This window comes from Equus asinus, chromosome 28 (genome assembly GCF_041296235.1).
Source record: "Equus asinus isolate D_3611 breed Donkey chromosome 28, EquAss-T2T_v2, whole genome shotgun sequence".
NCBI lineage: Eukaryota > Metazoa > Chordata > Mammalia > Perissodactyla > Equidae > Equus > Equus asinus.
In genome coordinates, this window is record NC_091817.1 from 24867995 (window position 1) to 24894824 (window position 26830).

Here is a 26830-nt window from a genome sequence, read left to right on the forward strand (position 1 = left end):
CCAAACCCTGCTGAGTGCCAGGCTCCGTGCCAGGAGCTGGGGCACAGAGACCCCCAAGAATAGGTCCTCGCCCTCAGAGGGCTCCCAGCACAGGAGGTCAGCAGATCCTGTGTTAACAATCTCCCAGGCTGAGACATGCGCTGGAGCAAGGGGCTGCGAAGGGCCCAGCCACAATTCTGCCTCGGAAGGAGGGCTTCCCAGAGGAGATGGCCTGTGAGCTGGGAAGGGTGTCTGGGAAAGGGGAACAGTATGTGCAAAGAAAAGCATGGAGGATGGTTTGGGGAACTGTCATCAAGGGTGTCAGAGGGCAATGGATACAGTTCAAAATATACACCCAACATCTCCCCGCTGAGAGTCTGTAAGCAACCTTGGCGATGCAAGCCAGGCAGGGAGGATGTGAAAAGTGAGGTCTAGAGCGGCGAACTGACGTGGCCAAAATCACACAGCAAACCTCAAACGCGGGCCCTGGTTCTTTCCATGCCATGAGATCAGAGCCACACTGCAAGTGCTGAAGGTTTCAGGGGCCCCTGGCCCAGGCAGCAGGCTACATGAGTGATGGGGGCCAGGGGGGAGGTTATAGGGAACAGGGGAGGCTGTCGCAAACCAGAGAACCCGTGCCCATCTGAGTCTGCGCCCCACTCTGCTCAGAATTGGGGCTCTACGGACAGATCTTCCGGTTTTCAAGAGGAACCCGAACTCACATTTTCAAGGTGGAATCTCCTCATCTTTAGATGTTGATAGTTAATCGAAATTTCTATGTCTATGTTAATAAGTGGCTATCTAAAAGAGCCATCTCCAGGCTAAATTCAGCCCTAGATACCTGCGTGCGACCTCTGGGTTAAAATGATGACTCGGGACCAGGGTCTGATGTGGTTTTTGTAGTTAGAATTAGATCCTGCCTCCTAAGGGCCCCACCCCGCCCCACGGACTCTATCACCAAGGGGCTCACGGAGGATGCTCTGCAGCATCTGCAGCCCCAAAAACCTGGATTCACTGTCCTCCAGCCGGAGGGCCCCGTCTCAGCCCATCCGTCCCGCGGTGGATGAGGCGGTGGGGACGGATCGCAGCCCAAATGCTTGGAGCCAGCAGCCTGGGAGCAGGAATCGGCTGGCAATGCTATTGTCACAGCAGCTCTCGTGGGTTGTGTGCCGGCTGCTGGGCCAGGCACTCCCTATGCACAGCATCTCCCCGAATCCTCACCCAAATAATCCTGAGAGACCCGGGCTGTGACTGATCCCATTCCAGTTTAGAACTCGGGGGATCAGAGAGGTTGGAGGGCCTGTCCATCATCACACAGCCTGTCCAAGGCGAGCCTGGATACACCACGGGTGTCTCTGACCCCAACACCATGTACTTTTCACTCCACTACCTGCCTCTGAGCGTCTACACGGCCCCATGTAACACGGAGGAGTGAGGCGAGCGTCTGGAGGTCCAAGCACCCAACTCGCCACATTTCTCTTCATTGTGTCAGTGTTTCCATCGTGAGGGGCCGACTTGTCAGGCTCACACTCCCCACCCTGCCCAGGAAGAAGCAGATTTCCTTAAAGAGATTAAGTCATAAGAGCGAGGGCACATCAGGACCTCCCCGGGACCCGGGCACTTCAGCCTTCCTGGGCCCCTTCCTCCATAAAAATATACTAAAAGTTATATTCATGACCGCACGGATATGAAGAGTCCTGTGTTAATATTATATATCAAAACATTCTCTTCCAACAAAAAGTTCGTTTTTTGTTCTGATTTTAAAAGAAATTCAAACGTTCTTGGGGACCCCTGAAAATATTACGGGAACTGTGCCCTCCTCAGTTCTCAGAGCACAAAGACCAGGAAATGAGCTTTCCGCAGCGCAGACAGAGGCGGCCTGGGGTCTCGATCGTCCCAGAATCGGGCCGGGAAATCACTGTGTGGCACCGGGCGAGTCACCGGGAAGCCCTCAGGCTGCGTGTTGGCTCATCTGTCCAATGGGTGGACGGGCCCAGCCTGTACAGCCAGCGTATCTGAGTGGGGTCAGAAGGGCCGGGGAGAATCTCATGGAGGCGTCACCAAAGACCTCCAATGGTAGGTGTCACTCTCAGTTCTCCATCTCTAAACATTGGTGAGTAGCTCTCCTTGTCTGCTGGGCCAGGTGCTCGCTCTGGGGCTAGCCTGACCTGGGACAGAATCCCGGCTCTGACTTGCCCACAGGCCACCCCTGGACGTGGAGGGCACCATCCCTGAGCCTCAGTTCCCCTATCTGTGAAATGGGATTAGTAATGGGTGCCTCAGCACAAGCCTGGCCAGAAAACAAGGGCTCATTGAACGGCCACTGGTATTATGACTGTTCTTGTCATTATTATTATTAATCCCAGAGGAGACAGCGTTCTGCAGGTCCAGGAATCACCCACGTGGATTGGGGGACATTTTGCACAAACATCTCAAGCCGTCGAGATACCTAATGAGTCCTATAGGTGGCCTGTCAGCACCACCAGGTGCTGTTTTGGGACATATGGACCCAAAGTCATGGCGCCCCTGGTCAGCAGGGTGCCCAGTGCCTGCCAAGGGCCCTTCTGCCTGGCCCAGAAGCAGCAGGCGATAAACTTCTGGAAAGTTCCCACATCATGCGGATTTCCAAGCAGAGGGTCAGACAGCCTGGCCGAGGGGACATCCTAGAGGGGCCCCTGCTCCCCATGTTAAAGGTGCAGGGCGGGGCAGCAGTAGCCCCCTTGCAAGGGTTTGCCAGCCCAGCTCCTCCCCTGGTCCCGTTGCAGGCTGTGCCCCCAAGTTAAGGTCCTCACTGTCACCTTCAGCAGACTCTTCACCCAGCACCCCAACTCTGAAAGAAGGCAGGAGGGGAGCCCGTAGGGAGAAGCGGCCACCTACTTGGGTCTCGCTGTCTTTGCTGACAAGGACGCCCATGGTGCAAGAGTTCAGCTGGGGGCGCTGACGGTCATCCCCAGCCCCGGGTCGGTGCAGGAAAGGAGAGAAGACTGGGACCCCGGCCCGGCCCCAGCCCTCAGGGCCAGCTCCAGAGCCAGTGTGGCTCGGGAGGGGATGAGCCACTGATCCTTCCTGCTTCTAATCAGATTGAGGGGACATGCAGGGAACTCTGCAGAAACGCCCCCAGGGAGGCCAGGTGGGGACCGAAAGGCTGCGGTTGCTAGGAAGAGCCAGGCCGCTGCCGGCAGAGACCAGGTCGCTAGGCGACCATCTGCCTGTTTCCAGGGCCTGCGCGTCATCAGTAACCCCTGTGCCTCCGCAAAGCCAGCTGAGAGCATCCTTCCCCAGCCGGTGACAGCCCAGCCAGCCTGTCCCAAGCCTGGCAGCCTCTGGCCCCGGCCCTAGGATCACCCACTCCGTCACCACAGGGCCCTCATCCCTACCAGGGCCCCAGACACAAAAGTTCCCTGAGTTTGAAACTCTGGGTGAACATTTGCACGAGTGGGTATGTGCCTGCAGAGTTTGTGGGTAACTCTATGCACGCGCGTGTGTGTATGAGCATGTTTGCAGGGTGTAGTGTGGATATGCACGTGTGTGCATGTGTGTGCACACGTGTGAACACGTGTGAGTGTGTTGTGTGCACCCGTGCATTTTGCAGGCTGTGTGTGGGTATAAGCATGTGCATAACCCGGCATGTGTTTCTGTTTCTATGCGAGGCTGTGTGTGTAGTGCAGACATGTGTGTATCTTCCCACGTGTACTGTGCACTGAGAACACGTGTGTAGCTGGTGCATGTGTGTGTGTGTGAGCACATTGGATCACTGGCCTTCAAGGGGTGTTGCGGCTCGAGAGCAGCGGCAGACAGAGGGGTTTCTGGGCCTGGGCATTGGCACACAGGTTTAGCAGGGGACCAACTCCCTGTCTGTGCATGCCAACGAGAGGCAGGTGGAAAGCGGAGGGTAAATAAGGATGCGCTAATGAAGCTAGGTGGCATCTAAGGTCTTCACCTGGGGAAGGGCGGGCAGCTGTTAGCGAGAGCAGCCGGGCCCTGGGGGTGCCCCGAGGGCAGACTTAGGACTGGGTTACAGAAACCATGGGGAAGCACCCTCAGTTTTGGTGGAAGAAATAATTACATAAGTCAGAGGTGCACGTGGATGGAATGGACAGTCTTCCAAAGGTTGTGAGCTCCCTGTCATTGGAGGCAAGCAAGTAGCTGTGTGGCAACCTGCCAAGGATGGAGAGACTACATATGAAGGAAGCAAGGATGGATAAAAGCGGAGCCTGCCAGCCCTGTGCTGGTCTCAGCTTTTAACTCTTTCCTGACTGGGACTAAAAGTGACCCTCAGTGGCAACAAGAACATCAGTGACCTTTGGCGGGGCACTTGCTCCGGGCCAGATCCTGCCAGACCCACTCTCACGGCCGGACCTGTGGCCACTCTGCAGGGGGCTATGATGATCCCCCTTCTACAGATGTGGGGGCAGAAGCTCTGTGCAGGTTTGCTGCTTGCCCAGGTACCTCCACCAAGAGGAGCCAAACCCACGCTCCGAACACTCACGGCGCTCCCCTGCCTCAGGCCGTGGCCAGAGGGACCGATCAGGGAGCAAGGGTGTGGGCCGAGGGGTACCACGAAGGGCAGAGTGACAGGGACAGGGGACAATGCAAGGGGTTGGAGCAAGGGGACAGATTAAGTCAGTCTGGCCTGATCTGTGATAACAGTCTCCTCACTGCTCCCCTTGCCTCAGTCTCCACAAGGCAGCTGCCAGATCGTGTCACTCCTCTGCTCACAAACCTTCCATGGCTCCCCATTGCTCCTGGGAAATCAAGGCCAAGGCCTTTACAATCTGGCCTCACCGCCTCTGAAGCATCATCTCCCGCCACGTCCACTAGTTACCCTGTCACTGTTCCCCGGACATGCAGGCTGCTCTTTAGCCAGCAAATCCCTCCCTCTTCCTTGAAACACTTTCCAACTCGGCCTCCAGGCCCTATACTACTCTCGGCCCCCTCTCCCCTCACTGGCACCTCCTCCTCAGTCCCTTCTGGTTCCTCCTCCTCTCCCTGGCTCTCATCTGGTCTTTGGGCCCCTCCTCCATCCACACTCACTCCCTGGGCATCTCCTCCACCCCACAGTGTTCAGTTCCATCTCCAGTCCAGCCTCTCGCTCTCCTAACCCCAGACTCAGGCTCCAGTTGCCTGCTCTTCATCTCCACGTGTATCCACCTATCCATCCATCCTTCTGCCCATCCCACGTGGCTAAAAATCTCCCTCTTAGAGGCTTCTTTTATTATTATTATTGAAATATATTTGACATATAAGATTGTGTAGATTTACAGTGTTTGTGTTGATTTGGTACATTTATATATTATGATTGCCATTGTAGTGCTCATATCACAGAATTATCATTTCTTTTTTAGTGGTTGGAATAATTAAGGTCTAGTCTCTTAGCAAGTTTGCTGATTACAACTATTAGTGGTTTCTGATCTCCATTCTTTAACCTTTCTATTAACTGAACTCCCCCAGGGTGTTGATGTTGGCATCTTTATGGATGCGGGTGGAGAGTCAGCCACCGATGGGCAGTAGAGCGGAATCCAGGCAGCCTTAGAAGGCGTCAGAGGCAATCGCGCGACCGTGTTGGGGGCGGAGGGGGACAAAGCCTAGGCCTTGGCCTGTTAGTTATGGAGAGCTGGGAGCCCACCGCATGCGTCCATTCATTCATTCATCCATCCATTCAACCAACATGTATCTCTTGCCCACTGTACCAGGCAGTGTTCCAGGCTCTGGGGATGTGACAGTAAACACAAGAGACAAAAATCCCCTCCCTCATGGAGGTTGCGTTTTGGGGTTTGTATGCGTGTGTGAGGGGTTGTTGAGTGGTGGGTAATATGAGTCCCGGGTCATTGTTGAGCACAGCGGGGGACCCCCAGGATGCCCCAGCCTCTCTGGTCAGTGCCCAGTGGCAGGCACGCAGCACAGCACAAAGGAACGAGCTCTGGGGAGCAGCCGAGTGCGCCCACCCCAGAAGCCGACCCACCGCCACTGGAACCCCTCCCTGGGCCGTCCCTTAGCCAGGGCACAAGGGCCTTACTCAAGATCCTCCTCCTCCTCTTCCTCTTCCTCCTCCTCTCCATCCTCTTCCTCGTCTTCTTTCTCCTCTTGAATTCGGGGAAGCTCCCTGAGTTGAGGCCAGAGGCAGGAGGTGAGCCCACATGTAGCTGCACCCTGAGTCCAGCTCACGTCCCCATTTTCGGCAGGATGTCCTGGGACCCCTGAGACCAGGCCTGAACTCACCATCCAAGACTCAGCATGGGGAGCCCCCCATGAGCAGCCCGGGCTCTCTCTGTAGCAGCAATGCTCCATCCTGGTGGTGACCCTAGGTCAGCCCCTGATCCTCTCTGGGCCTCAGTTTCCCCATCTTTGCAATGTAGCTCATGGGCCTGAGGACCTGAGGCCTCCCAGCTTGAGCAGCTGTCACCAAGATCACTAGTGGGAACTAATGTGGTTAGGTCCCTATGGAGGGCGACTCGGTGATCACTACCACGATTATACATCCTCAGGACCACTGACCTCACAACCCCCTCTTCTGGAAATTTATCCTGTAGATGCACTCACATGCACGAGCAGGGACACATGTGCATGAGTGTTTGTTGCAGAATTGTTTATAATAACAGCATTTTGGAATCAATGTAAATGTCCATCAATAATGGGCAGATTAAATCAATTCTGGCACATCCATGTGACGGAATACTATGCAGCTGTAAAAAATGCAGATGGTTGCTATGTGCTGAAGGTGCAAAGACCTCAAGGCACATGGTTGAATGACGATAGCAAGGTGCAGGTAGGTGGGTGCATGTGGTATGCTATCTTTTTTGCAAAAAAAAGAAGGGAATCCATGATTTTATAAGCTCAGATGGTCCCTGGAATGGCACAGAAGACCTAGCAGCCATTGTGCCCATGGGGAGAGGGATGGTGTCTGGAGTGGGGGAGGCAGCTTGGTTCCTGCTCCATGCCCTTTGATCCCTTTGGGATTCGGTGCTATGTGCCTGTTCTCTTCCCAAACCGTCTTTTTCTCAGGGCCTCCTCTGGCTCCCACCTGGGCATCTCCTCCACGGTCTTGATCTCCTCTTCATAAGCTGGAGCCGCCTCTGAGCTTTGTGGGCTGGGGCTGCTGTCCTGACGCTCATCGTCCTCCTCCCACTGAGGGTCAACCTCTTCTAGGATGAGATCGGGCTCCTCTCGCCCTCTGGGGAGGATGCTGACTGCAGGGGACACAGGGCGTGGGGCGGAGTGAGCAGGGAGCTCAGCCAACACCAGCCGCGCGCCAGCTCTCAGCCAAGCAGCGGAAACAGCCTGTTATCAGGGGGACCTTTAACAATCATATCAGTGCCAAAGTGAGGGGCTGAAGCCCACCGTCCTGCCCCCATCCCCTTCCATTAGTTCCTCCTTCTTTTTTCCCCTTGAGACAGAGCTTCAGTTACGGTTAGTCTTTGTATCTCATGGGGCCTCCTTCTTGGAGGTTTGTGCAGAAGCGGAAACTACGCTTCTAGCCACAGCATCACAGGTGATGCCAAAAGACCCAGGCCGCCTTGCCACATCCAGCATCAGGGTGGCCTGGAATGTCCACAGGGATGCAGAGAGAGCTTGCCCTCTGCCTGTTCTCTAGATGCCACCCCCTGGTGACAGCGTAGTAAGTGCCCACAACCTCAGCACCTGCTTCTGGGAGCCTGTCTCTGTCTCCTGGGCCTAGAGTCCACCCTCCAAGAGAATCAACTTTCTCGTCGAAGCGGTCCACCTTCAGACAGCAGCCTGTAATTTTCAACATTTCTCCATGTACTCAGGTGCCTGACAATGAAAACACTGTGGGGCTGTGAGCTTGGCAGAGGGGGCGCAGGGGAGTCTCTGCAGGAACGTATGGCCACACCTAGGCAGCAGAAAGGGGATAGAGGTGGAGACCAAGTGCTCCCCGAAAGCTCCAGGGGTCTTGGTGGACCTCAAGCCAAGCACGAATTACTAACAGTGGCTTTAGATGGAAGCTGGCCTCAAGTCTTATCCTTTGACTTTGGAAGTTATTGTTCGTGATGTAGAATAATAATAATAATAATAACAACAGCAGAGACATTTATTGAGCATTTACTATGTGCCAGGCCCTGTGCCAAGTAATTCACATGGATTAACTCAACTGTCCTCACATCAACCTTTTGAAGGGGGAGTAACTATGATCCCCATTTTATTTTCCCTCTCTGCGTGTTATCGCCCATCTTATAGATGAGCAAACTGAGACACAGGTTAACGCCTTCTTTTATGGGTGCTTCCCTTGTGCCGGGCACGGGCTGAGCACTTTCCAGGAGGCACCTGGCTCCGCGCTCCTGGCTTCCAGTACGGACATTGTCCTGCCCCTCAGAGGAGGCGTCCGTCTCCTCCGGGGAGGCCTCCCACCCGCATCTTGAACCAGTCATTTCCTCGGCTCGTCCTGGCTCCTCCAGCCCCACATGCAGCCCAGTGTCTGACCAGGGGCTCCTGCAAATGTGGCCCTGGATCAGGTGGAGGGACGTGTCGTTCCTGTTATTCTATGTTGTCATCCAGCAGTGATGTGGCGTCTCCACCCCGAGCGGCCACTTGGTGTGCAAGCTCTTACCTGACATAGCAAGGGACATCCCCTGGCCTGTGAGCTCATTAGCTTTCACAGCAACCCCTCAGGCTGAGAACAGTACTGTCCCCATTTTATAGACCAGAGAGGCTGAGTGACTTGCCCAAGGCCACACAGGACATTGGAGACAGAGCCAGGTCTCTTGACTCCTGTTTCCCCGGTGTGCTATCCCAGGTGACAAATGTGCCCCGTGGGTGCCTCCCTGGCATTGGTGGCCACTCCATAATGGGTGCTGGGTGATCCCAGCGATTGGCATCTTGAAGAGTTGATGCTGTCCTTGCTAACATCCTCACTTTCCTTTTCATTAACCTTTTTTTTTGCTTGAGGAAGATTGTCCCTGAGCTAACATCCGTGCCCATCTTCCTCTACTTTGTATGTGGGACACCGCCACAGCGTGGCTTGATGAGCCCTGTGTAGGTCCACACTCGCAATCTGAACCATGAACCCCAGGCCTCCAAAGAGGAGTACAAACTTAACCACTAGGCCACCGGGCCGGACCCTAACCTTTTCTTTTTAGCTGCTATTTAGTGAGTAAGCATCTTGTAAACATCTCCTCCTTTCATCTCTGTGCCAGCCCTGCAAGGCAGGCCCTACGTTGCCACCATTTTACAGCCAAAGATTCTACAGCTCTGAGAAGAGGCTGGTGCCCGAGGTCTCCCTCTGGGAATGGCAGGCATGGGGTACCGCTCCGGGGCAGGGCCCGAGCAAGGCCCGGTGAAGGCGCTGCTGTCCGCCCTGGGGCTCTGAGCCTCTCTCCGCAGCCACCTGATTCACAGCCCCACCCAGGCGCCCAGGTCACAGGTGGGGCCTCAGAAGCACCATGGGTGCTCAAGCTCATATGGGCTTAAACTTTGCCCCCGGAGGCCTTCATGGGTGTGCCACCTCCTGGCCAGACCTCCATGCCAGCGTAGGATGTCCCTCAGGGCCACCAAACGAGGGGGTTCCAGCAGTGCAGGTCAGCAGCCCCACGTGGGGTCGGAGCTTCAGTTTCCAGGGCCAGCAGCACGGAGCCCGGGGGCACTGAATCTAGGACAGGCTTCCCGCCCGGACCTGGGTTGCTGGCAAAGCCTGAGCTGTGGATCAAAGCCTCCATCCTCCTGACAGGCCAGGGTCATTATGGCCCCTCCCTCTGCCTCTCCCTGGTCCGGGCCCACGTCTTCTCCCTCCTGGCCCCCACAGCACTGTCACTAACTGGGTATTTCTCCAGATGTGATCCCTGCCACTACTCCATCATCAGAATCATCTGGGGAAGTGGGTGCTTCTTGAAAATGCAGATTCCCAGGCTCCCACACTCTTCCAATCAGGAGGTCTGGGGGTGGGACATTTCTTCATAGCTGCCCCTAGATGCTTCAGATGTGGCCCAAAGTTAAAGAACCCTTTCTTTGATTGCTTTCCCTGCCTCCAGTGCCTGCTCAGCCTCAGGGTAATCTTTGTGAAGTCACTTCTCTGCTCAACCACCTTCAATGGCTCCCCATTGCCTACAGCCTAGTCCCCTGGAATCAGGCCCCAGCTTTTCTAGTTTTCTCTTCTTCATCAAGGACCCTGGGCTCCAGAGTAGCTGAAGTGCCCACCACTCTCCCCGGACACCCCCTCCGCCTCCTGCCTCCAGGCATTGGCTCACGGTATTCGCTCTGCCAGGACTGCACTCCCTCATCGCCAGTTTGAGACCTCAGGCCCATGCAGCCAGGGAGAGGGTGCAGGTGGGCGAAGCGGAGGGTGCCACCGCCCTCAGGGGAAGTGCTGCTCAGGCTCTCCTCACGAGCACAGTGCGGGCCTGTTATAGCCGATGTTCCCAGTTTCTGAGAGAAGCCAGACTACTTCTATGCAAAGCCACCTGATTTTTAAACATTGACAACTAATTCTAATTTTTAAAATCACTCCTTTCCCCAAACAAAGACACCTGCAGGCCAGCTGGGACCCAGGACAAGCATCTCAGGACCGCTGCCTAGCTTCCCCATCCTGCAACCCCAGGACCACAGGCCACATCCAGTCCGCCCACTTTTCAACCCTAAATCCTCACTTTAGCCTTATCTGAAGCAATAATATCATGCAGCCACAGGATTGATGTGCTCATTCATGCTTTTTAATGTCAGCGAAAGCGTCTGTTGCTGTCCACTAGTGGTTGCAACTCTTCCAGGAAGAGAACGCGGCCAAGCCTAAGGGGAACCTCTTCTGGAAAAATCTGTGTCCTGTAGGGGTGCCGACTGTGCCAGGCGCCTCGCGAGGGCCGTGCGGGTGTCCTCTCAGAGAGTCCTCCACCCGCTTCCCCACAGCCTTCGGCGGGAAGTCCTCCCGCTGTCTAGCCTGAGTCCACAGGCTGCCCTTGGTCACCCTTCCCCTTGTTCTGGTGCAAAGCGGCCGCCTCGGTCCCTGAGAGGCAGCTCTGGGGCTGATGGAGGTGACTCTGGCTGGCCCTCGCCCTGTCTGCGAGCATGGGGAGGGGCAGGGGGGGTCACTGTTCAAGGAACGTGGGGGTCGACAGCCACCCCCTCCCTCCCCTGCAGGTCTTGTCTTCAGGGCACCCTTCTTTCCTTCATCCATCTGTCCGTTTGTCCATCCGCGCTCTCCCAGGCTCCCTTCTCCCCTGTTTCAGAGGCCTCCAGCCGTTGCCACCCCTGAAACAAAGGAGAAGACAGAAGAGTGGGGGGGGGGTGCGGTGGACAGGCGGAGGGAATGAATGAGGGAGGGACCCCACGAGGGAACGGCTGGGGAGGCGGGGGCCAGAGTGGGGGGAAGGGAAGGGACACTCAGCCCCCAGCCCCTCAGGGTCACCCTGTGTGGTAGGTTGAGCAGCGTCCCCCCTAAACACATGTCCAAGTCCTAACCCTGTTGCCCAGGACTGTGCCCTTATTTGAAATAGGGTCTTTGCAGAGGTGAGTAGGTTAAGGTTAAGGATCTCAGGACAAAATCATCCTGGATTGAGGGTGGGCCCTAAATCTAGTGACTGATGTCCTTATAAAAGAAAGGAGACGGAGGTCAGACAGACACAGAGCAAAAGGCAGAGGTCAGAGGGCAGCTCGAAGCCAAGGGACCGCAAGGACGGCCAGCAGCCCCAGAAGCCAGGGGAGGGGGCCGGGACGGCTTTGCCCTGAGGGCCCAGAAGGAACCAACCTGCCAACACTGACTCTGGAAACAAGCGCGCCCTGTGCTCGGTCTGCCCTATGGCCACCCCAGCGCTCACCACGACCGCGGACCCTGGGCGCGGTAGGAGGCCTGTCTGCAGGCTGAGACTCCTGCCTCCCTTCAGGGGGCAGAGGGAGGACAAGAGGGCCAGGGCTCCAACCCCAGAGCTCTCAGCAGCTTCGGGGGTCTCTGCCCCCAGGAAGGTCTGTCCCGCTAACTCTAGCCTGACTGAGCAACCGCTACCAGGCCGAGGGACTCAGGTCGCCCTCTAGGAGAACTTGCTCTGTGACCTTGGGCACATCTCTGCCCCTCTGTCTGCCCCAACAGCCATGGGGGTCGCTGCTCTGTGCCCTCCAGGGTGGCCACAAGCTCTGTGGGACTCAGAGTTCTGCTCTGAGGCCCCCTCCTCACACTGTCATCACCATTATACAAACTCGTCACCTCCCACGGCTGCTCTGTCAGCCTGCCGCCTGCCTGTGCTGCCCCGGACCGTGGTGACTTTGCCTAACATCCAAATGCTCAGAAAGACTACCACAGCCTAGCGGGGCTGGCGGTGGACGCAGCCTGGCAGACTGCGAGGAGCAGCCCTGGGCAGCGCTGAGGCCCACACTCCGGAGCCTGTGCCCAGGGTGGAACAGGGCCACTGCCCACAGGGCCTGAACTCTGCTTCTCTCACTTCTAGAACTCATCACAGGCCTGGCACACAGCAGCCCGTCCGTGATCATTTGTTGATGAATGAATGAACGAATGAAGGAATGAACGAACGCCCTGTGTACCACATACCTCTCCGGAGACCACGAAATGAAGGAAGAGCAGATTTTGGACCCTAGCCGTCCCCTCCTGGCCCCAGTCTGTCCCCAGTCCTGGCACAGGGCTGGGATGAAAGGCAGACACCTCCCAACCCACCCACAGGGGAGGGGAGACCCTCCCAGCTCAAGGGGGCTGGAGTCTGTGGGGTCCAGTTCCCCCAGGGAGACCTCGTGCCTCTTCCCTTGGCCCCCAGCCAGGGCCCTGCTTAACCAAACCCACCGGCCCCGGGGGCAGCGGGGAGCTCTCTCCGGGTGTTCCCAGAAGAAAGGGGGCCCCACCCACTTGGCCTCAGAACTGTTTTCCCTGGATAGAAGCTGAAAGGCAAGCCAGGTCCCCCCCACGCCTCCCCACTGCCCCCAGCAGGGCCTCCCGCCACCCCCTGGCTCTGGCCAGGCTGACTGAGGGGCCCTGCTAAGCATGGGGCTCTCAGCTCCAGGTCAGGAGACTTTGACGGTGGCCCCCCAGTGAGTCCAGACCTGGCCAGGGACAGCTCCACTGCCCCCGCACGCTCAGACCAAGCCACCCTCCCAGAGATGCACGTGAGGACCCACGAGTGTGTCACTTACTGGTCTGCACGTCACACGTCACGGGGGACTCAGGCTCCTGCGTGGGGAGAAAAGGGGAAGAAACAGTCGTGGCCGCCTCCCCAGCCTCTCTGCGTCACCCCCTGCCCCGCCCCAGCACACACGGGAGCAAGAGGGTTGTCCTCGCCCCACCAGGAGACCGCTGAGGATGCCCTCGCATCGGACTCCACTCGTCCCTGCTGCTCTCCCGCCTCAGAGCTGCCCTCTACGCAGTCGTTCTCCTCCCAGGTCCCACCTTGGCTCCTCTGCTTGGGCTGGGCCCCTCCTGGGGCGTCCTCTGTTTGTTCTCCGCATGTGCAAAACTTCCTCCCTCCCCCTCCTTGGGGGGTTCTCGTGAGGCTCCCTCTGCACAAAGGCCACTCCTGGCCAGAGCCACACCTCCCCTGCCCAGCCCCATCCTCAGGGCCCCCCTCTCTGAGGGCGTCTTCGTTGACTGATGTTCCTGCCCCCCTTCTTTCCTCTTCTTGGAAAACGCCAAAGTTGCAGCTCCTCTCCCACCCTCGGAGGCCTGTGAACACGCAGCCTGAGAGCTGAGCCTACAGGCAGGGGGCCCTGAAGCTTCCCACCCATCTCCTGCTGCAGCCAGGACCAGGGGCCAGGCCTCCCACCTCCCCATTCCAGGTGCTTCTATGAAGATGTCCAATTGTCCCCAAGAGAGAAGGGCCAGGTGCCAGGTTCTTGGAGAGGGAGAGGAAGAGCTGACAGAAGCCCTGCTCCCCCCACCCACCCATGTTGGAGCCCTAGGTTGTTAGGAATACACACAGGGCCCACTGGCTTCCTGGGAACCCCACTTCTTCCTAGAACATTCCAAGCCTCTGTTGTCTCAGGGCCTTTGCACATGCTGATCCTCTGCCTGAAGGGCCCTTCCTACACCACCCACCTTCAGCTTCACCCACCCCCTTCCTACTCTTCCTTCAGGTCTCAGCTTGCAGGCTGCCTCCCCTGGGAAGCCTTCCTCGATACTCCGCAAAGGCTCCTCCTCTGCACCCTACATCCTCTCTGCTCCCCCATCCCCCTGGAAGTACTTCCCCACTGACTGTGAGCTCCTATCTGGCGGGGCTGGGCCAGTGCTTCTCAGCCCTGCGGCCTCAGTGACCAGACAGTGTGTGGAAGGAATGTGAGCTGGAAGACAGGCAGGCTGGGGGGCTGGGTTCCTGCTGCAGGCTCCCTTCTTCCTCCTGTGCTCCCACCCCAGGAACACAGGCTGACCACCCCACCCTTGCCTGAGCTCCCGAGACCCCTTCCTCCCACCACCCAGGGCCCTGCTGCCCGATCGCGGCACCGACCTGCTCCCCAGCCTTCCCATGGAGCACTGGCTGGGGCAGGGCCATCTCCAGCCTGTGCAGAAGCCACGTCATCAACCTGCAGGTGGGAGAGAATGGGTCGTGTCCAGGTGGGAGGTCTCCTGGGGAAACTGAGACCAGAGTCATCTCCTCCCCAAGGCAGACAGGAGGCCCGCCAGTGGGCAGACTGGAACCCACGTCTCCAGCCCCAAAGACCATTGCCCCCTCCCCGGCCTCCCTAGGCAGGCCTCTGCCTACTGCTCAGGCCCCAGCAGGCCCTGGAGGTGCATCTCAGGCCCTGTACACTGCCAGGGTGGGAGCATCTGGCAGCACCCACTATGATTTTAAAGGCACGTATCCTTCAGCCCAGCGACTCCGATGCTCAGATTTGTCCTACAGATTTATGTGGACATGAGTGAAGCAATGCCTTTACAAGGCTCCCAATCACAGCAAAACGTGGAAACAAACCTAAGTGCCTGCCACGTGGTTACACAAAGGCTGTGTGTCCACACGACGGAGCACCACGCTGCTGTTGGAAAGGAGGGAGACTACAGGTATCAAACCAGCTCTAAGATACGTTTTTAGGTGAAAAAGCAAGACGCAGAACAGCATGGATGGTTTGCACCTTCAGGCACATGTTTCAAGGAGAGACACACTCGCAAGCTTGTCTCCGTGTGAAACCATCAGAAGGGACGGGAAGTGTGGCGGCGTTTGCCCCGGGATGGGGCCCTGGAAACCCCTTCGAGTTTTCTCCCAGGCACATGTTACTTTTATAATTTAAAAAAACTAGTTTGGCGAAGCTTGGGTGTCGAGCTGGGGCGAGGACTGACCCTGGTCCTGGTGGGAGGCAGGCACTGGGGGCTCACCTGGCAGAGTCCCCGGGGGTCGGCAGGGAGGCCTGGAGGCCGGGATCTGGGGTCGGCTCCTCCTCGGGCTCCGGGGCGCTGGGGGTGGGCAGGGAGGGGCTCTCCGGGGCCTGAAGCACGGGCTCCGTTTCCAGGGGGGGTTCTGGGGGCGCTAAGCCACAGGGAGAGCAGGAGGTTGAGGATGATGTGGCTGGGCTCCATGCCACCCCTCCAGGGCTCAGGGTGCTGGATTCGAGGTGCCAACGTGACTGAGTGGAGAGCCCCTCAGGACCACCCAACTACCCCAGGGAGGGGAAGGGACTTTTCCAAGACCCCACAAGTCTGTCCCAGGCCACTGGTTTCCCAGCCTGGACTGGGGAGGGGGTTCCAGGGCCCCCCACAATGGCTGGCTCCTGCAAGACTTGACCCCCTCCCTAGCCTGGGTGAGGGCTAAGGTCCTCCTCCAGGATCCCCCACGCCCCAGTTGTACCCCAGTCCAGCCTGTGACCATGCCAGGCAGCCCCTCCCCAGGTCCCTTCCCTGTTGTACCTGGGCCCGAGGTGGCATCAGCCGGCTCATCTCTCCGGTCCTGGATCATAAGCAGGGAGTGAGGTCAGGGAGCAAAGAGCCTGTGCACCCCTGCCCCAGCCAGCCGGGCCCTGGCTCATCCTTCCCCTGAAGCCCCCTGCCCCTCCTGCAGTCACTCCTCCCATCAAGGACCCTCCAGGGAGGAGAGCACCCCCTCCGTGGGTCCCTGGGGGTGGGGACAGCCGGCTGGTGTAGGCAGGCTCTTCCTGGGGCCCCTGAAACCCTCCCAGGGGGTCAGCTGCCTGCTCCCCTCTTCCTCAGCTTACCTCAGATGTTTTTGGGGGCTGAGGCAGTACTCTGTCCAGATTCTGTGCGAACCACCTGAGCAGCCAGGGCCTGGGCCTGCAGAGGGGCCAGTGGTCAACCGAGCTGCCTGAAGAAGCCTGCTGCCACACCGTCCTGACCGCCTGCTGGGGTCCCGGGCCTCCACAGCTCTTGCTCACCCCTGGTTCCCATTCTGCACAGTGGGGGCTTTGTACTGTATCCTCTCAAAGGGCCCCAGGCGGCGGAGGAAATTTCCGCCAAGCTCGAATTCTGACCCGGGGCTGGACCAGGCTCTGGAACAAGCCCAGCCCTGGCCTCCTGGGCAGCAGGTGAGGAGTGGAGGCTGCTGGAGACCTGAATGCGGCAGGGGGGCTCCCTGTGACTGGGACAGCTAGGCCTGGCTTCACAGGTATGTGACCTGTGCAGGGCCCTACACTTAGAAAGAACCATTTTTTTATTTAATGCTCTGTTGTCACAGGGTTAAATTCTTAATAATTTTTTTAAGGGAGTCCTGCATTTTCATTTTGCACTGGGCCCCACAAATTGTGTAGTTGTCCTGGGGCAAATGCTGGGTCCCAGGTCCACCTGGCCTCCAGGCAGCCCCTCCCTCTTCAGGGAAGCTCCATGCTCCCGGGGGAAGCCATCCTCCCACATATGGCCCCAAAGAAAGCTGGCAAGTCCGCTGGGCGCCTTCATCCTAAATCACTTTCCTGGTCCCAAAGTCAGCGGAGTGGCCCTGGGGACCCATGACCTGGGCAGCCTCAAGCGGACATTGAATCGTTCAGAGCAAGCTGGAGCAGTGAATGAATGAACGGAGCGTGTGATTGTGTACATTCATTAATTCATCCATGTGTTCCTCCCTTCTGTGCCAAGTCTCCTCTTACGGCAGCCACTGTGCTGGGCGCCAGGGGTCCAGCAGTGACCAAGACAAAGCCCCTGTGCTCAGGGACCTGAGAGAAGGAGAAAGGAAGGAAGGAAGGAATGGAGGGAGGGAGGGAGGAAGGAGGTGAACACAGGACTCTGGGTTTCCAACAGGGATTGCAAACTGGAGCCTTCAGGCTTCTTTTGGGGGCTCACAGTATTTTTGAAAAGCTTTCAATTGGCAACATCTAAAAATTAAGGAGTTTACATAAAAACCTACATTTCTAGCTTCTCTTGAAAAACTGGAGGACTAGCCCCACTGGGCCCACACTCCCGCAGGGCAGGGGCAGCCGGAGCTGAGCAGGGCCCCTCCCTGGAGAAAGACAGAGGCTCCCGCGTTTGTCACGGAGTCCACCCAGCCCGCCACCCTGGATGACAAGGCAGCCCCTCCGTCAGCTCTGAGAAGCCCAAAGCTGTTGCCAACTGTGAGGCCAATCTGGGCGCCCCAAGGTGTCCCACGGCGGCCCTGGCCCTGCCTCTGTGCTCCATGTGGGGCCCGCCTATGCGAAGCCCACCTATGCGGATCTCATCTGTGCCTAGTCCCTGTCCTCAGAAGGGGCCCCCACCTGGGGGTCTCCCAGGATCAGCACAGCAAGCCATGGGCAGCCCAGGGCCCACCACCCCCATTTTATGGATGAGAAAGGCGAGGTCTGGAAGAGACCAGAGGCAGTCCAAGGTCACACCCTGAGGTCGTGGTGGCTCCTAAACTCAAGGGCTCTGGGCACAGTGCTCCCCACCCCATACACACACACACTACAGATGAGGCTCAGGGGCTCCCAAATCAGTGCTTAGGATGCCGACTCACCTGCTGTCCTGGGACCTGGGCGCCTCGTCGGGTCCATCTGCAGAAGAAAGGATGGTGGTCAGCACCAAGAGGCCACCCAGAGCCCCCCGGCCAGCCACCTCAAACCCAGGTTCCAACCCGGGGCCAGTCATATAGAAGCTCTGGCCCCGTGGACTCTCCCCAGGGCAGGGCCATGCCAACAGCTCCTCGGTCCCACCGCTGTACAGCCATCCCACTTCCTGGCCTTACCTGGGCCCCCAGCGCTGCAGTGCCCAAGGATCTGTGCTCCTGCCTGCCAGGACAGACAGACAGATGTGGGCAGAGAGTCCAGGTGCACTGGCCTCCCATCCGCCCCGCCTCAGCTCCCGGGCCCAGCAGTACCTGAGCCGGGCCCTCCAGTCCAGCAGCAGTGTTCTGGGCTGGCCTGCCACTGTAGACCGGCTGCGGGACGACCTTCTCCATGCCCTTCCTGAGCCAGGTCAGCACCTGGCCGCTGGGACTGCCAAGGGACAGAGACACTGGGCTGTTCTCAATCTCCCCAGCCCCTCCCTGGTCTGAGCGGCCGTCCACCACGTCCTGAAGAACTAGATTTGAATCCCAAACCTCTATCTCCCCACTGTGAGACTTCAGACACGTCACTTCCCCCATGAGCCTCTCTGGGAAATGGGGGACACCAACCCTGGAGGCCAGGCATGCCCCGTGCCAACCTGGGCCCACCCCCATCAGATGCTCAGTTCAGAGCAACTGAGTTCTCTCCATCATCCTGCCTCCCCCTTAGCCTGGCTCCAGGGGGTCCCCGTCCTGCACTTGGCACATGCCTTGTCCTCCCCAAGGGTTGAGGGTTTCCTGTGGGGCATCTCCTTGTGACTGAGCCTGGTCGGCCTAATTATGAGGGTCACAGACTCATTGCCTGAGGCCAGCCACCCACGGACATGCTCGCTTGGACAAGCACCACTGGTCCAAAATGTTTGAGTTAACTGGGAGACTTCAGGTCAAAGTCTGGGTTTCTGGCTTCGTTGGGAAAATCAGAAGCTCTGGCCACGCTGGACCCGCATTTCACCCAAGCACTGAGAAACCGCTGGCCCCCACCCTCTGCTTCTCTTGGTCATGTTGTCCATGTGGCCCAGGGGACCCCCATCCTCTGCCTGGAGCTCCCTTCAGCCAATTTCCACGCTGCTGCAGGCCTTGGCCTGGGAATGACCACAGACCTGAGAGCTGTGCTGGTCCCCACGCCCGGTGGTTCCCTAGCTTGGGGGCGGAGGCTGGCCCTGAGGAGAGGGCAGGGTGGGGTGGTACCTGTTTGCTTCAGGAACCACAGCGACCTGGGCCTGGAGGGATGTGGGCAGAGTAGGGGCAGCCTCCTGGGTTTCTAGAAAAGAGTTTCTCATACTTTAGATCTGGAGCCTCAGAGAAGCCCATTTCTAACCTGCTGGGGAGGACAAGTCAGAAGCAGGGTAGAGCGGAGAACCCCAAGGGGGTCAGAAGGCCAGGGTCCCAGCTCAGCTCAGCTAAAAGGGGCCCAGGAGCCCATCCTGAGCTTCTCCGAGCCTCAGTTTCTTCATCTGTGAAGTGGGCCTGCCAGCCTTGCCTGCAAGGCTCTGCAGGGAGAAGGCAGCCCCTTCCCACCGCCTGACCCCACCAGCCCAGCTGGGGCTTCCAGCACTCACCCTGCAGCGAGGGGCCAGCTGCAGCCACTTCCTGCCCCTTGAATGGCTCCTCAGGTGGCTGGAGGGTTCGAACAGGACCATGTAAGCCAGCAGCAAGACCAGCCTGGTTGAGGCAGGGTCAGCCCCTGACCCACCCACAAGGGACGCCGCCCCCCCCCCCCACCCCACCGCCACAGCACCAAATAACTCTATTCTCACAATCGTCTCTGTAAACCCTCCCAGCCCCAGGGCCCCTCATCCAGGCCTGGGCGCTCACACTCCTCCCGAAAGGTGGCCCCCAGGCCTATCACATCCCCCAGGAAGTTGCCCCACTTCAGTAGCCTGAGAAGAGGGAGGAATGTTAGAGAGAGTTATGAAGGCTTGGAGCAAGCTGAGGGGAAGAGGAGGGGAGAGGAGCCCACCCCACACCCACAGCGCCACAGAGCTCTCCCTCTGCCACGGGGCCAAACTTCCTACTCCCCTCCAGCAGCCGAGTGGTGTCCAGCCTCTGTCCTGTCTACCTCTGCAGATGTACCTCCTGCTGCTGCGTGCACATATGCACATGTACAGACACTCACATACATGCCCAGACACACATGAGCACATAGGCATACACACAGCGACACACAGACACGTGTGTGTACACACATGCATACGTGCACAGACACAAAATAAGTGCACCTGCCCACGCATACACATGTACATGCAAGACACAAAGCACGTGTTCATATGCTTTGGCAGGTATGTCTGCAGGTATGTGCAAACACGTGCGTATACATATGCAAATACCTGCACGTGTGCAGACACACAAACATGTGCATGTGTGTGCACATACAGTTGCAGATACACAGGCACCGATATGTGTACACACATGTATGTGCTCAGTCACATAAACACAGGCATGTACACACGCACACATGCATACTTGCACTGATACACAAATGTACTCATGTGCATTTCATTTCATGTGCACATCAACACAAACACACAGATAGATGAACACACTACACAGACGCACAAAAGTACATAACCACATACATGCACATACATACATACACATAAAGTTCCACATCTGAACACATATACGTGAGCATCTGTGCACAGATGCGCAAAATACATATATATACAAACATGTAGACACATACAACTATGTCCATTCACACACAGAAACACAAACATGTATGTACATGTGCAAACACATGAATACATTCACAGACTCTAAAACATGTGTATGTGCACACATTTATACACGCTATAAATCTGATGCATGTGCACAGACACATAACACATATGTGTATATTTGGTGTGCACACACACATGTAAATACGCATGGGTGCATTTGTGCACATGCAATTTGCCGGCACATATGTGTGCACAAACCTCCCACTAAGGACACATGCACATGCACACAAACCCTAGACCTGGGCAGCTCACTGCTTCCTAAGCACACCCTGCACCACCGAGGAGCAGCCTTTCCTCTGCCGGGAGCGCCCCAGCTCTCCATCTCCTCCACTTACGACTCAGCCCAGCCCATGTGCCCAGAAGCACTCCCCCACCAGCTTCCAATCTCCACACTTAAGACGATTCTCTCCCTCCTCTGAGGCCCCATGGTACCCAGTCTGGTACCCTTATTTGGCCCCCCCAGAAGGGTAGAGCTGAGGCCAATGTTGGAGCTCACCGCATTCCCTCATCACCTCTGTCTCCTGGGAGAATGACCTGCCTGAGACTCGCCTGCTGACCCCCCGGGGTGGTGCCTTATTCAGCACTGTGCTCCCAGCGCTGCACACAGGCCTGGCGTCCCTTAGAAGCTGAATCAAATCTGTTGAATCCAGCTTCTGGGTTAGCTGTCATCAGCCTCCTGAATGAATGAGATGCAGAACTGGCAGGTTTCAATGTGCTCAGAGGAAAGCTCTAGAGCAGTGCTGCTCAGAGTGTGGTCCATGAGCCCGTGGGAGCCTGCAAACTGTCACTGGCCCACAATGAGTAAGCAGTGTGCACCAGAATGTATATCACATCCTACCTCCTTCATCAAGAAAGTCTTTCTGCAAAACGAACGCCAACCAAATGGAGCAGTATGCTTGGTTACCTCACAGATTCACAAAGTCTTATAGGAACACAACCATGCGCATTCGTTTACGTGTTGTCCATGGCTATTTTCATGTTACAGTGACGGAGTTGAGTAATGAACAGAGATGGCATGACTCACAAAGCCTGAAATGTTTACTATCCAGCCTTTTACAGAACCGGGTGACCTCCACGTCTCCTTCCGGCTCCAGCTTTCTCTGTTGTGGAAGGACCCTGGGGGCAGCCAACCCAAGCTGGGACTTCCCCAAGCAGCCAGCCAGGATGCCCTCCTTCACCCTCCGCCTCTCACCAGGGACTCGTCCCCTAGCTCGGCCTCCTCAGGGGCTGCTTCCGGCTCCCGCTCTGGTTCTCGCCCCGTCTCCAGCTCCAGCTGGGGCTCTGGTTCTGCCCGCTCCTCCCGCTCCATCTTGGTCTTCTGAGGGGTCGCTGGAGGCTGAGGCAGCACCTTCTGGACCCAGCCCAACATCCTGGCACCTGTAAGGGGCAGAGTCCTTAGGTCTCCCCAGAGTGCTCACAGTTGCTGCCGCCATTTTGGGGCCACATTTGTGGGTTACATATTGCCCTTTTCTCTCATCATCTTTAAAAATATTTTGCATCTAAAAAGATACTTATACCTCCAGGTATTCCTTACAGAAATACTCGAGTCCACAAACATACGTGTATAAAAAGGTTGGTCACAATAGTGTTATAGCCGAAGATGAAAGCATCCAAATAACCACTAATAGGAGACCGGTTATTGGAAAGTACCTAAAGGCTCATCTGTAAGAGGGGCATCTAATAAATAAACTGCAATATACCCAATAATGGAATATTATGGAACCATTTTTAACAAGTAGATATATTTGAACTAACATGGAAAGAGGTGCACGCTCTGGACTCCAGTCACAAGCGCATCAGTTAAACTCTCCATGCCTCCGTTGGCTCCTCTGTTAAATGGGGATGTTAATGGTACCTACCTTGCCGGGTGAGTGCGAGGATAAAACAAACTGATGAGAACAGCGACTGGCACACCCTGAGAGCTCAATAAATGTTGACTGTGACTATTATTTGGTGTCAAGCAAAAATGCTTATTGTGGGATATCTTTTTCAGCATCCTCCCATTATAAATTTTTAAAAATACCTCCTAAGTAACATGTGAATGGAAAATCTGTTTTAACATGAGATAAAATTAACTTATTTTTATGATTTAAAAATTAAGATAAAATGACAGTCACACCCCTTTTTCATGGTTTACTGTGATATATCAGCCCTACGGTGTAGGGGTTCAGTTTCTGGCATCATTCCTCTTCTGGGATGGGGAGAGCCTGCCCTTATGATGAAATCCCTGTGGGACAGCGTTGCCCAGCAGGCACCACCCAGATGAATGGTGCAAACTCCCAGCCCTGGAGGGGCCCTTTGGAGGCAGTGCCCAGCACAGTGTGCCCCCCACCCCTCCCCAGCCACAGGCAACCAAGGCATTGGTGAGGGCTTCTCTGTCCCTCCCCTGCCAAGGACCCTGGCCCCAGGCTGAAAAGGGCAGGCACGGGGCCCAGGATCCCTGCCCCTTGCCCAGCTCCCCGCAGCCCCGGGCCCACTGCCTGCCCTTCTACTCACAGCTCTGACTTCTGTCCCCGCTTTGGCCTCAGAAGCCCAGCCCTTCCTGTGAGAGGCTGTGGTGAGAAGCAGAGCTCTGGGTGGGGCATCAGATTCCTGGCTCGGCCTCCAAAAATGTCAACTTGGGCCAGACATGACCACTCTGGTCTTCCATTTCCCTGTTGGGTGCGGGTATAGACAGAGTGAATACCAAGGTCAGGAGAGCCCAAGGTCACCCGTTTAGGATGGCAGTTTCCACTGACCCCAGCCAGCCACAGGCAGCCCCACGAGCCCCATCTGAGCTCAGTGCTCTCCACCCATGATCAACCACACTCAACCTCGCTCTCACCACCTCCCACCTGGCCCTAGCAGCATAAGTTTTCATCACCACTATACAGCTAAGGAAATGGAGGCACAGAGAGGTCAGTAGACTTGCCCAAAGTGACACAGCCAGTAAGCAGCCAAGCCGAATTTATGCTCAGGTCTGCCTGACTCCAGACGTCCCACATGGACCCTTGGTGGTGCTGACATTTGCCCGGGGTCGGCTTCTTCTGCAGGCCAGTCCTGCAAACCCTTTCCCAGCCAGCAGCAATTCTGCCCGTGTTTCTGAACCTTCTAGAAATGACTAGGGTAGCCTTCCCCACGCCCAATTTTTCTTCTTCCCCTAGCCCCAGCCATTTCTTCCTGGATGGAAATGCTTACAGGTGCCTCCTCCCTTTTTGCCGTGTCCTTGCCGACTCCACGTTGCGGTAGGCTCAGGCGGGAAGGGGGCTCTGAAAGGGGCAGCCCAGGGCAATTGTGGCGCTTGGACTGCCAGCTTTTTCAGAATCATCTGGGAAGCTGGTGAAAATACGGATTCCTAGGCCCCTCCCAACCCCCAAGGGGACCTGGAACCTGCATTGCACAAGCTGCCGTGAAGATTCTGATGCACACTAAGATTTGAGCCCTACAGTGGGAGAGGAAGCCCCAGCTTTCCCAGCCTTGCCCGGTCCTCCTTGTCTAAACGTCTTGCTAGAAGGAGAGCATGGGGATCCGATCGGGGGTCCCACCAAGCCCCCACCTCATCCTGAGTTACCTGCTCAGATGCTGACCACCAGCCAGGAGTTGCCTTCCCCCTGCCACTCGCAGCTGCCCTCTCAGACATGGGGGATTAATTGGTGGCGGCCGGGCCGTGTGCAAAGGATTAGCAAGTGGGGAACAGGGGTGGGGAGGCGGCGGTGGACGAGAGGAGGTTGACGCTCAGGGAGCCAGCAGCAACCCCAAGGGGCGAGCAGGGATCTGGGCCCCAGGGAAGGAGCCCCATGTGGCCCAAACTTGGGGCACCATGGGTCCCCCAGGGACTTGCCCAGTTACCAGGGGCCCGGCTCCCCACAGAGTGGCTGGTGGGAGGAAAACAGCTTGGAGTCCTGGTGTGACTCTAGGAGAGTCCTCGAGGTGGCAGGGGCTTGTCAGCTCTCAGTCAGCAATAACAGGAGGCACGTGCCAGCTCTCTAGCCCCGTGCCGGGACCCAAACAGATTCTCTCCGGCCCGGAGTCTTCAGCAGCTTGGGCAGGGCCCCAGCGGCCTGGGACTCTGCCAGAATGGCCGTGGTCCCAGGGCTGGCATTTTAGGGAGGATTCAAGAACTGGCGGTTGACTGTGTCTGAGCCAGCCCCCTGAACTGAGGTCAGACCCTGGAGGGGAGACAGAGATGTCAGGGATGAGGGACAAAGGCCCAGCAAAGAGGGGCTTGGCGAGGTGATGGGACCTGGGTAGGGAGTGGAGTAGTGGACTGGTCAGCAAAGGGGCAGGGACTTGACTTGATCGCTACCACACTTCTCAAGCTCTCCCTCTGTGCCCGGCAGCGTGCCAACCTGGGCACACTGAGCAAGCCAGGCATAGGACCTGCCGTCACGGATCTCACATGCCGATAGAGGAGGCAGAAATAAAAAAGATTAACGATGAATAAAGAACGATTGCAAATTATGGTGGGTGCCATGAAAGAAACGAACAGGGCAGAGATGAGTGTGTAGTGGTGGGGAGAGGCGGTAGGCCGGCCTCCATATGAGGTAGATATTCAAGCTGAGATTTGAAAAGCAAGATCTGAGTGACCAGTGTTCCAGGCAGAAGATGCCGCCAGGGTAAAGGCCCTGAGGCTGGAACAAGTTTGATGCCCTTGAGGAACAGAGAGGGCGCTGGAGCCAGGGGCTTCATGGGTGTGGGGGAGAGCGGTGGGAGATGAGGTCCAGAGGTGGGAGGAGCCAGATCTGTGGGCCCGCAGGTCATGGTAAGGAATTTGCATTCTAGTTGATGGACCATGGAAGCCATGATGGTTTTGAACAGGGGCCGGATGTGATCTGTGTGGCTGTTGTGTAGTGGGCCGCTGTGGAGGCAGGAAACTGGTCAGGAGGGTGCAGACGGACAAAGCAATTTGTGACCGGATGACCCCTGGGTTCTCCTTCCTGTGCCCGACCTCTGATATGCAACCCCTGACGGCACCTGGTGTGGAAGAATGTTCCTACCGCCAACAAGGCCCAACCCCAACAGGAAAGCTCAAGGTGGCCCCTGCCTCCCTCTGAAATATGCTGGGCTGCAGGGGGTCAGGGCTCCTCTCTGGCACCTCCAGCCAGGCCCCTGCAGTGGGAGAAGTGAGCTCTTCTGCAGTGGTGGCCTGTGTCGTCGGTCGTATTCCCCCTTGCCTCTGGCTTGATGGAGGCCAGTGCAGAGATCATGGGGCTTGGACTAGGTGGGTGGCAGTAGAGAAAGAGAGAAAGGGGAGGGAAAGGAAAAGGGAGGTGTTGAGGGTGCTTAGCTTGGTCCACTGGGTGGCAGGGGGTGCCATTTACTGAAAAGAGGAAGCCTGGGGCTCGGGGTGGGAGGAAGAGTTTTGGGGGTAAAATCGTGAACTCTACTTTGTTAAGATGTCTGAGAGACAGCCAGGTGCAAATGTGCTGTAGGTGGCGAGGGGTGTGTGCGTATGAGTGTGTGTGTGTGTGTCTGGAGCCTGGGGAGAGGTGGAACAGAAACTTTGGAGGCATCAGCTCAGCTTGTAGAGGATGCTCAAAGTCACAAGGCTGGTTGAAATTACCTGGGGACTCCAGCGTAACTAAAGAAGAGAAGTGGACCAAAGACGGCGCCTGGAACCCTCCAGCACAGTTCACTGTTGGGAAAAGGAGGAGGAGCTGGTGAATGAGACTGAAGGAGCTGTTAGTGAGGGAGGAGGAGAACCAGGGAAAGGGGTGCTGCTCCCCAAGAGGAGTGAGTATGTTGATGGGGAGGAATGGGCAGGACCCCTGTGTGAGCTGAGGCTTGACCTGCGCCCACTGGGTTGGGCAACCGTGGGGCAGTGGAGCCCCTGCAGCGTGGGCAAAGTCACCTGGGCTTGGGTGAAGAGTAATGGGCTCTGGGGTGAGGAAAATGAACAAACGTCAGGCACACAGCAGTTTGGATGACTCTCACGTGCACATATGTGGAGGGAAGCCAGACTGGAAAGACGCCAATGATCTGTGTACACGAAGTTCAAAAAGGGCAAAATCAGCCTGCCTTGTCTATGGCTGCAAACATAGGAGGAAAACTATGAAGAAAGCAGTGGTTATGCTATGCGGCAGGAGGGCGGTTCCCTCTTGCAGGGGGTTGGGATTGGGGACTGGGAACGGGTAGTGGAGGCTTCTAGGGGCTGGCAGGGCCCTATTTCCTGCTGTCTGTAGCTGGCATCAATTTTTTAAAACAGCTTTATAGGGGTATAATTTATATGCCCTAAAATTCACCTCTTTTAAGTGTACAACCCAATGA

The 26830-nt window shown here is 56.9% G+C and overlaps 1 protein-coding gene across 1 annotated transcript in view; it reads right to left on the bottom strand.

The window, feature by feature from the left end:
- Positions 1 to 24225, bottom strand: part of CNGB1 (cyclic nucleotide gated channel subunit beta 1) — a 68350-nt gene extending 44125 nt beyond the window's left edge. Inside the window, exons 1-15 of the mRNA XM_070500426.1 lie at positions 24135 to 24225; positions 23081 to 23238; positions 21777 to 21961; positions 19424 to 19481; positions 19053 to 19125; positions 18138 to 18255; positions 18006 to 18048; positions 17778 to 17814; positions 16054 to 16129; positions 15749 to 15788; positions 15221 to 15371; positions 14358 to 14433; positions 13054 to 13090; positions 7001 to 7166; positions 5996 to 6082 (exon numbers count right to left, since the gene is read on the bottom strand). Coding sequence (XP_070356527.1) covers positions 5996 to 6082; positions 7001 to 7166; positions 13054 to 13090; positions 14358 to 14433; positions 15221 to 15371; positions 15749 to 15788; positions 16054 to 16129; positions 17778 to 17814; positions 18006 to 18048; positions 18138 to 18255; positions 19053 to 19125; positions 19424 to 19481; positions 21777 to 21953 — 1139 coding nt within the window. The 5' untranslated portion in view covers positions 21954 to 21961; positions 23081 to 23238; positions 24135 to 24225. The remainder of the gene's footprint in view (positions 1 to 5995; positions 6083 to 7000; positions 7167 to 13053; positions 13091 to 14357; positions 14434 to 15220; positions 15372 to 15748; positions 15789 to 16053; positions 16130 to 17777; positions 17815 to 18005; positions 18049 to 18137; positions 18256 to 19052; positions 19126 to 19423; positions 19482 to 21776; positions 21962 to 23080; positions 23239 to 24134) is intronic.
- Between the last annotated feature and the right edge of the window lie 2605 nt (positions 24226 to 26830).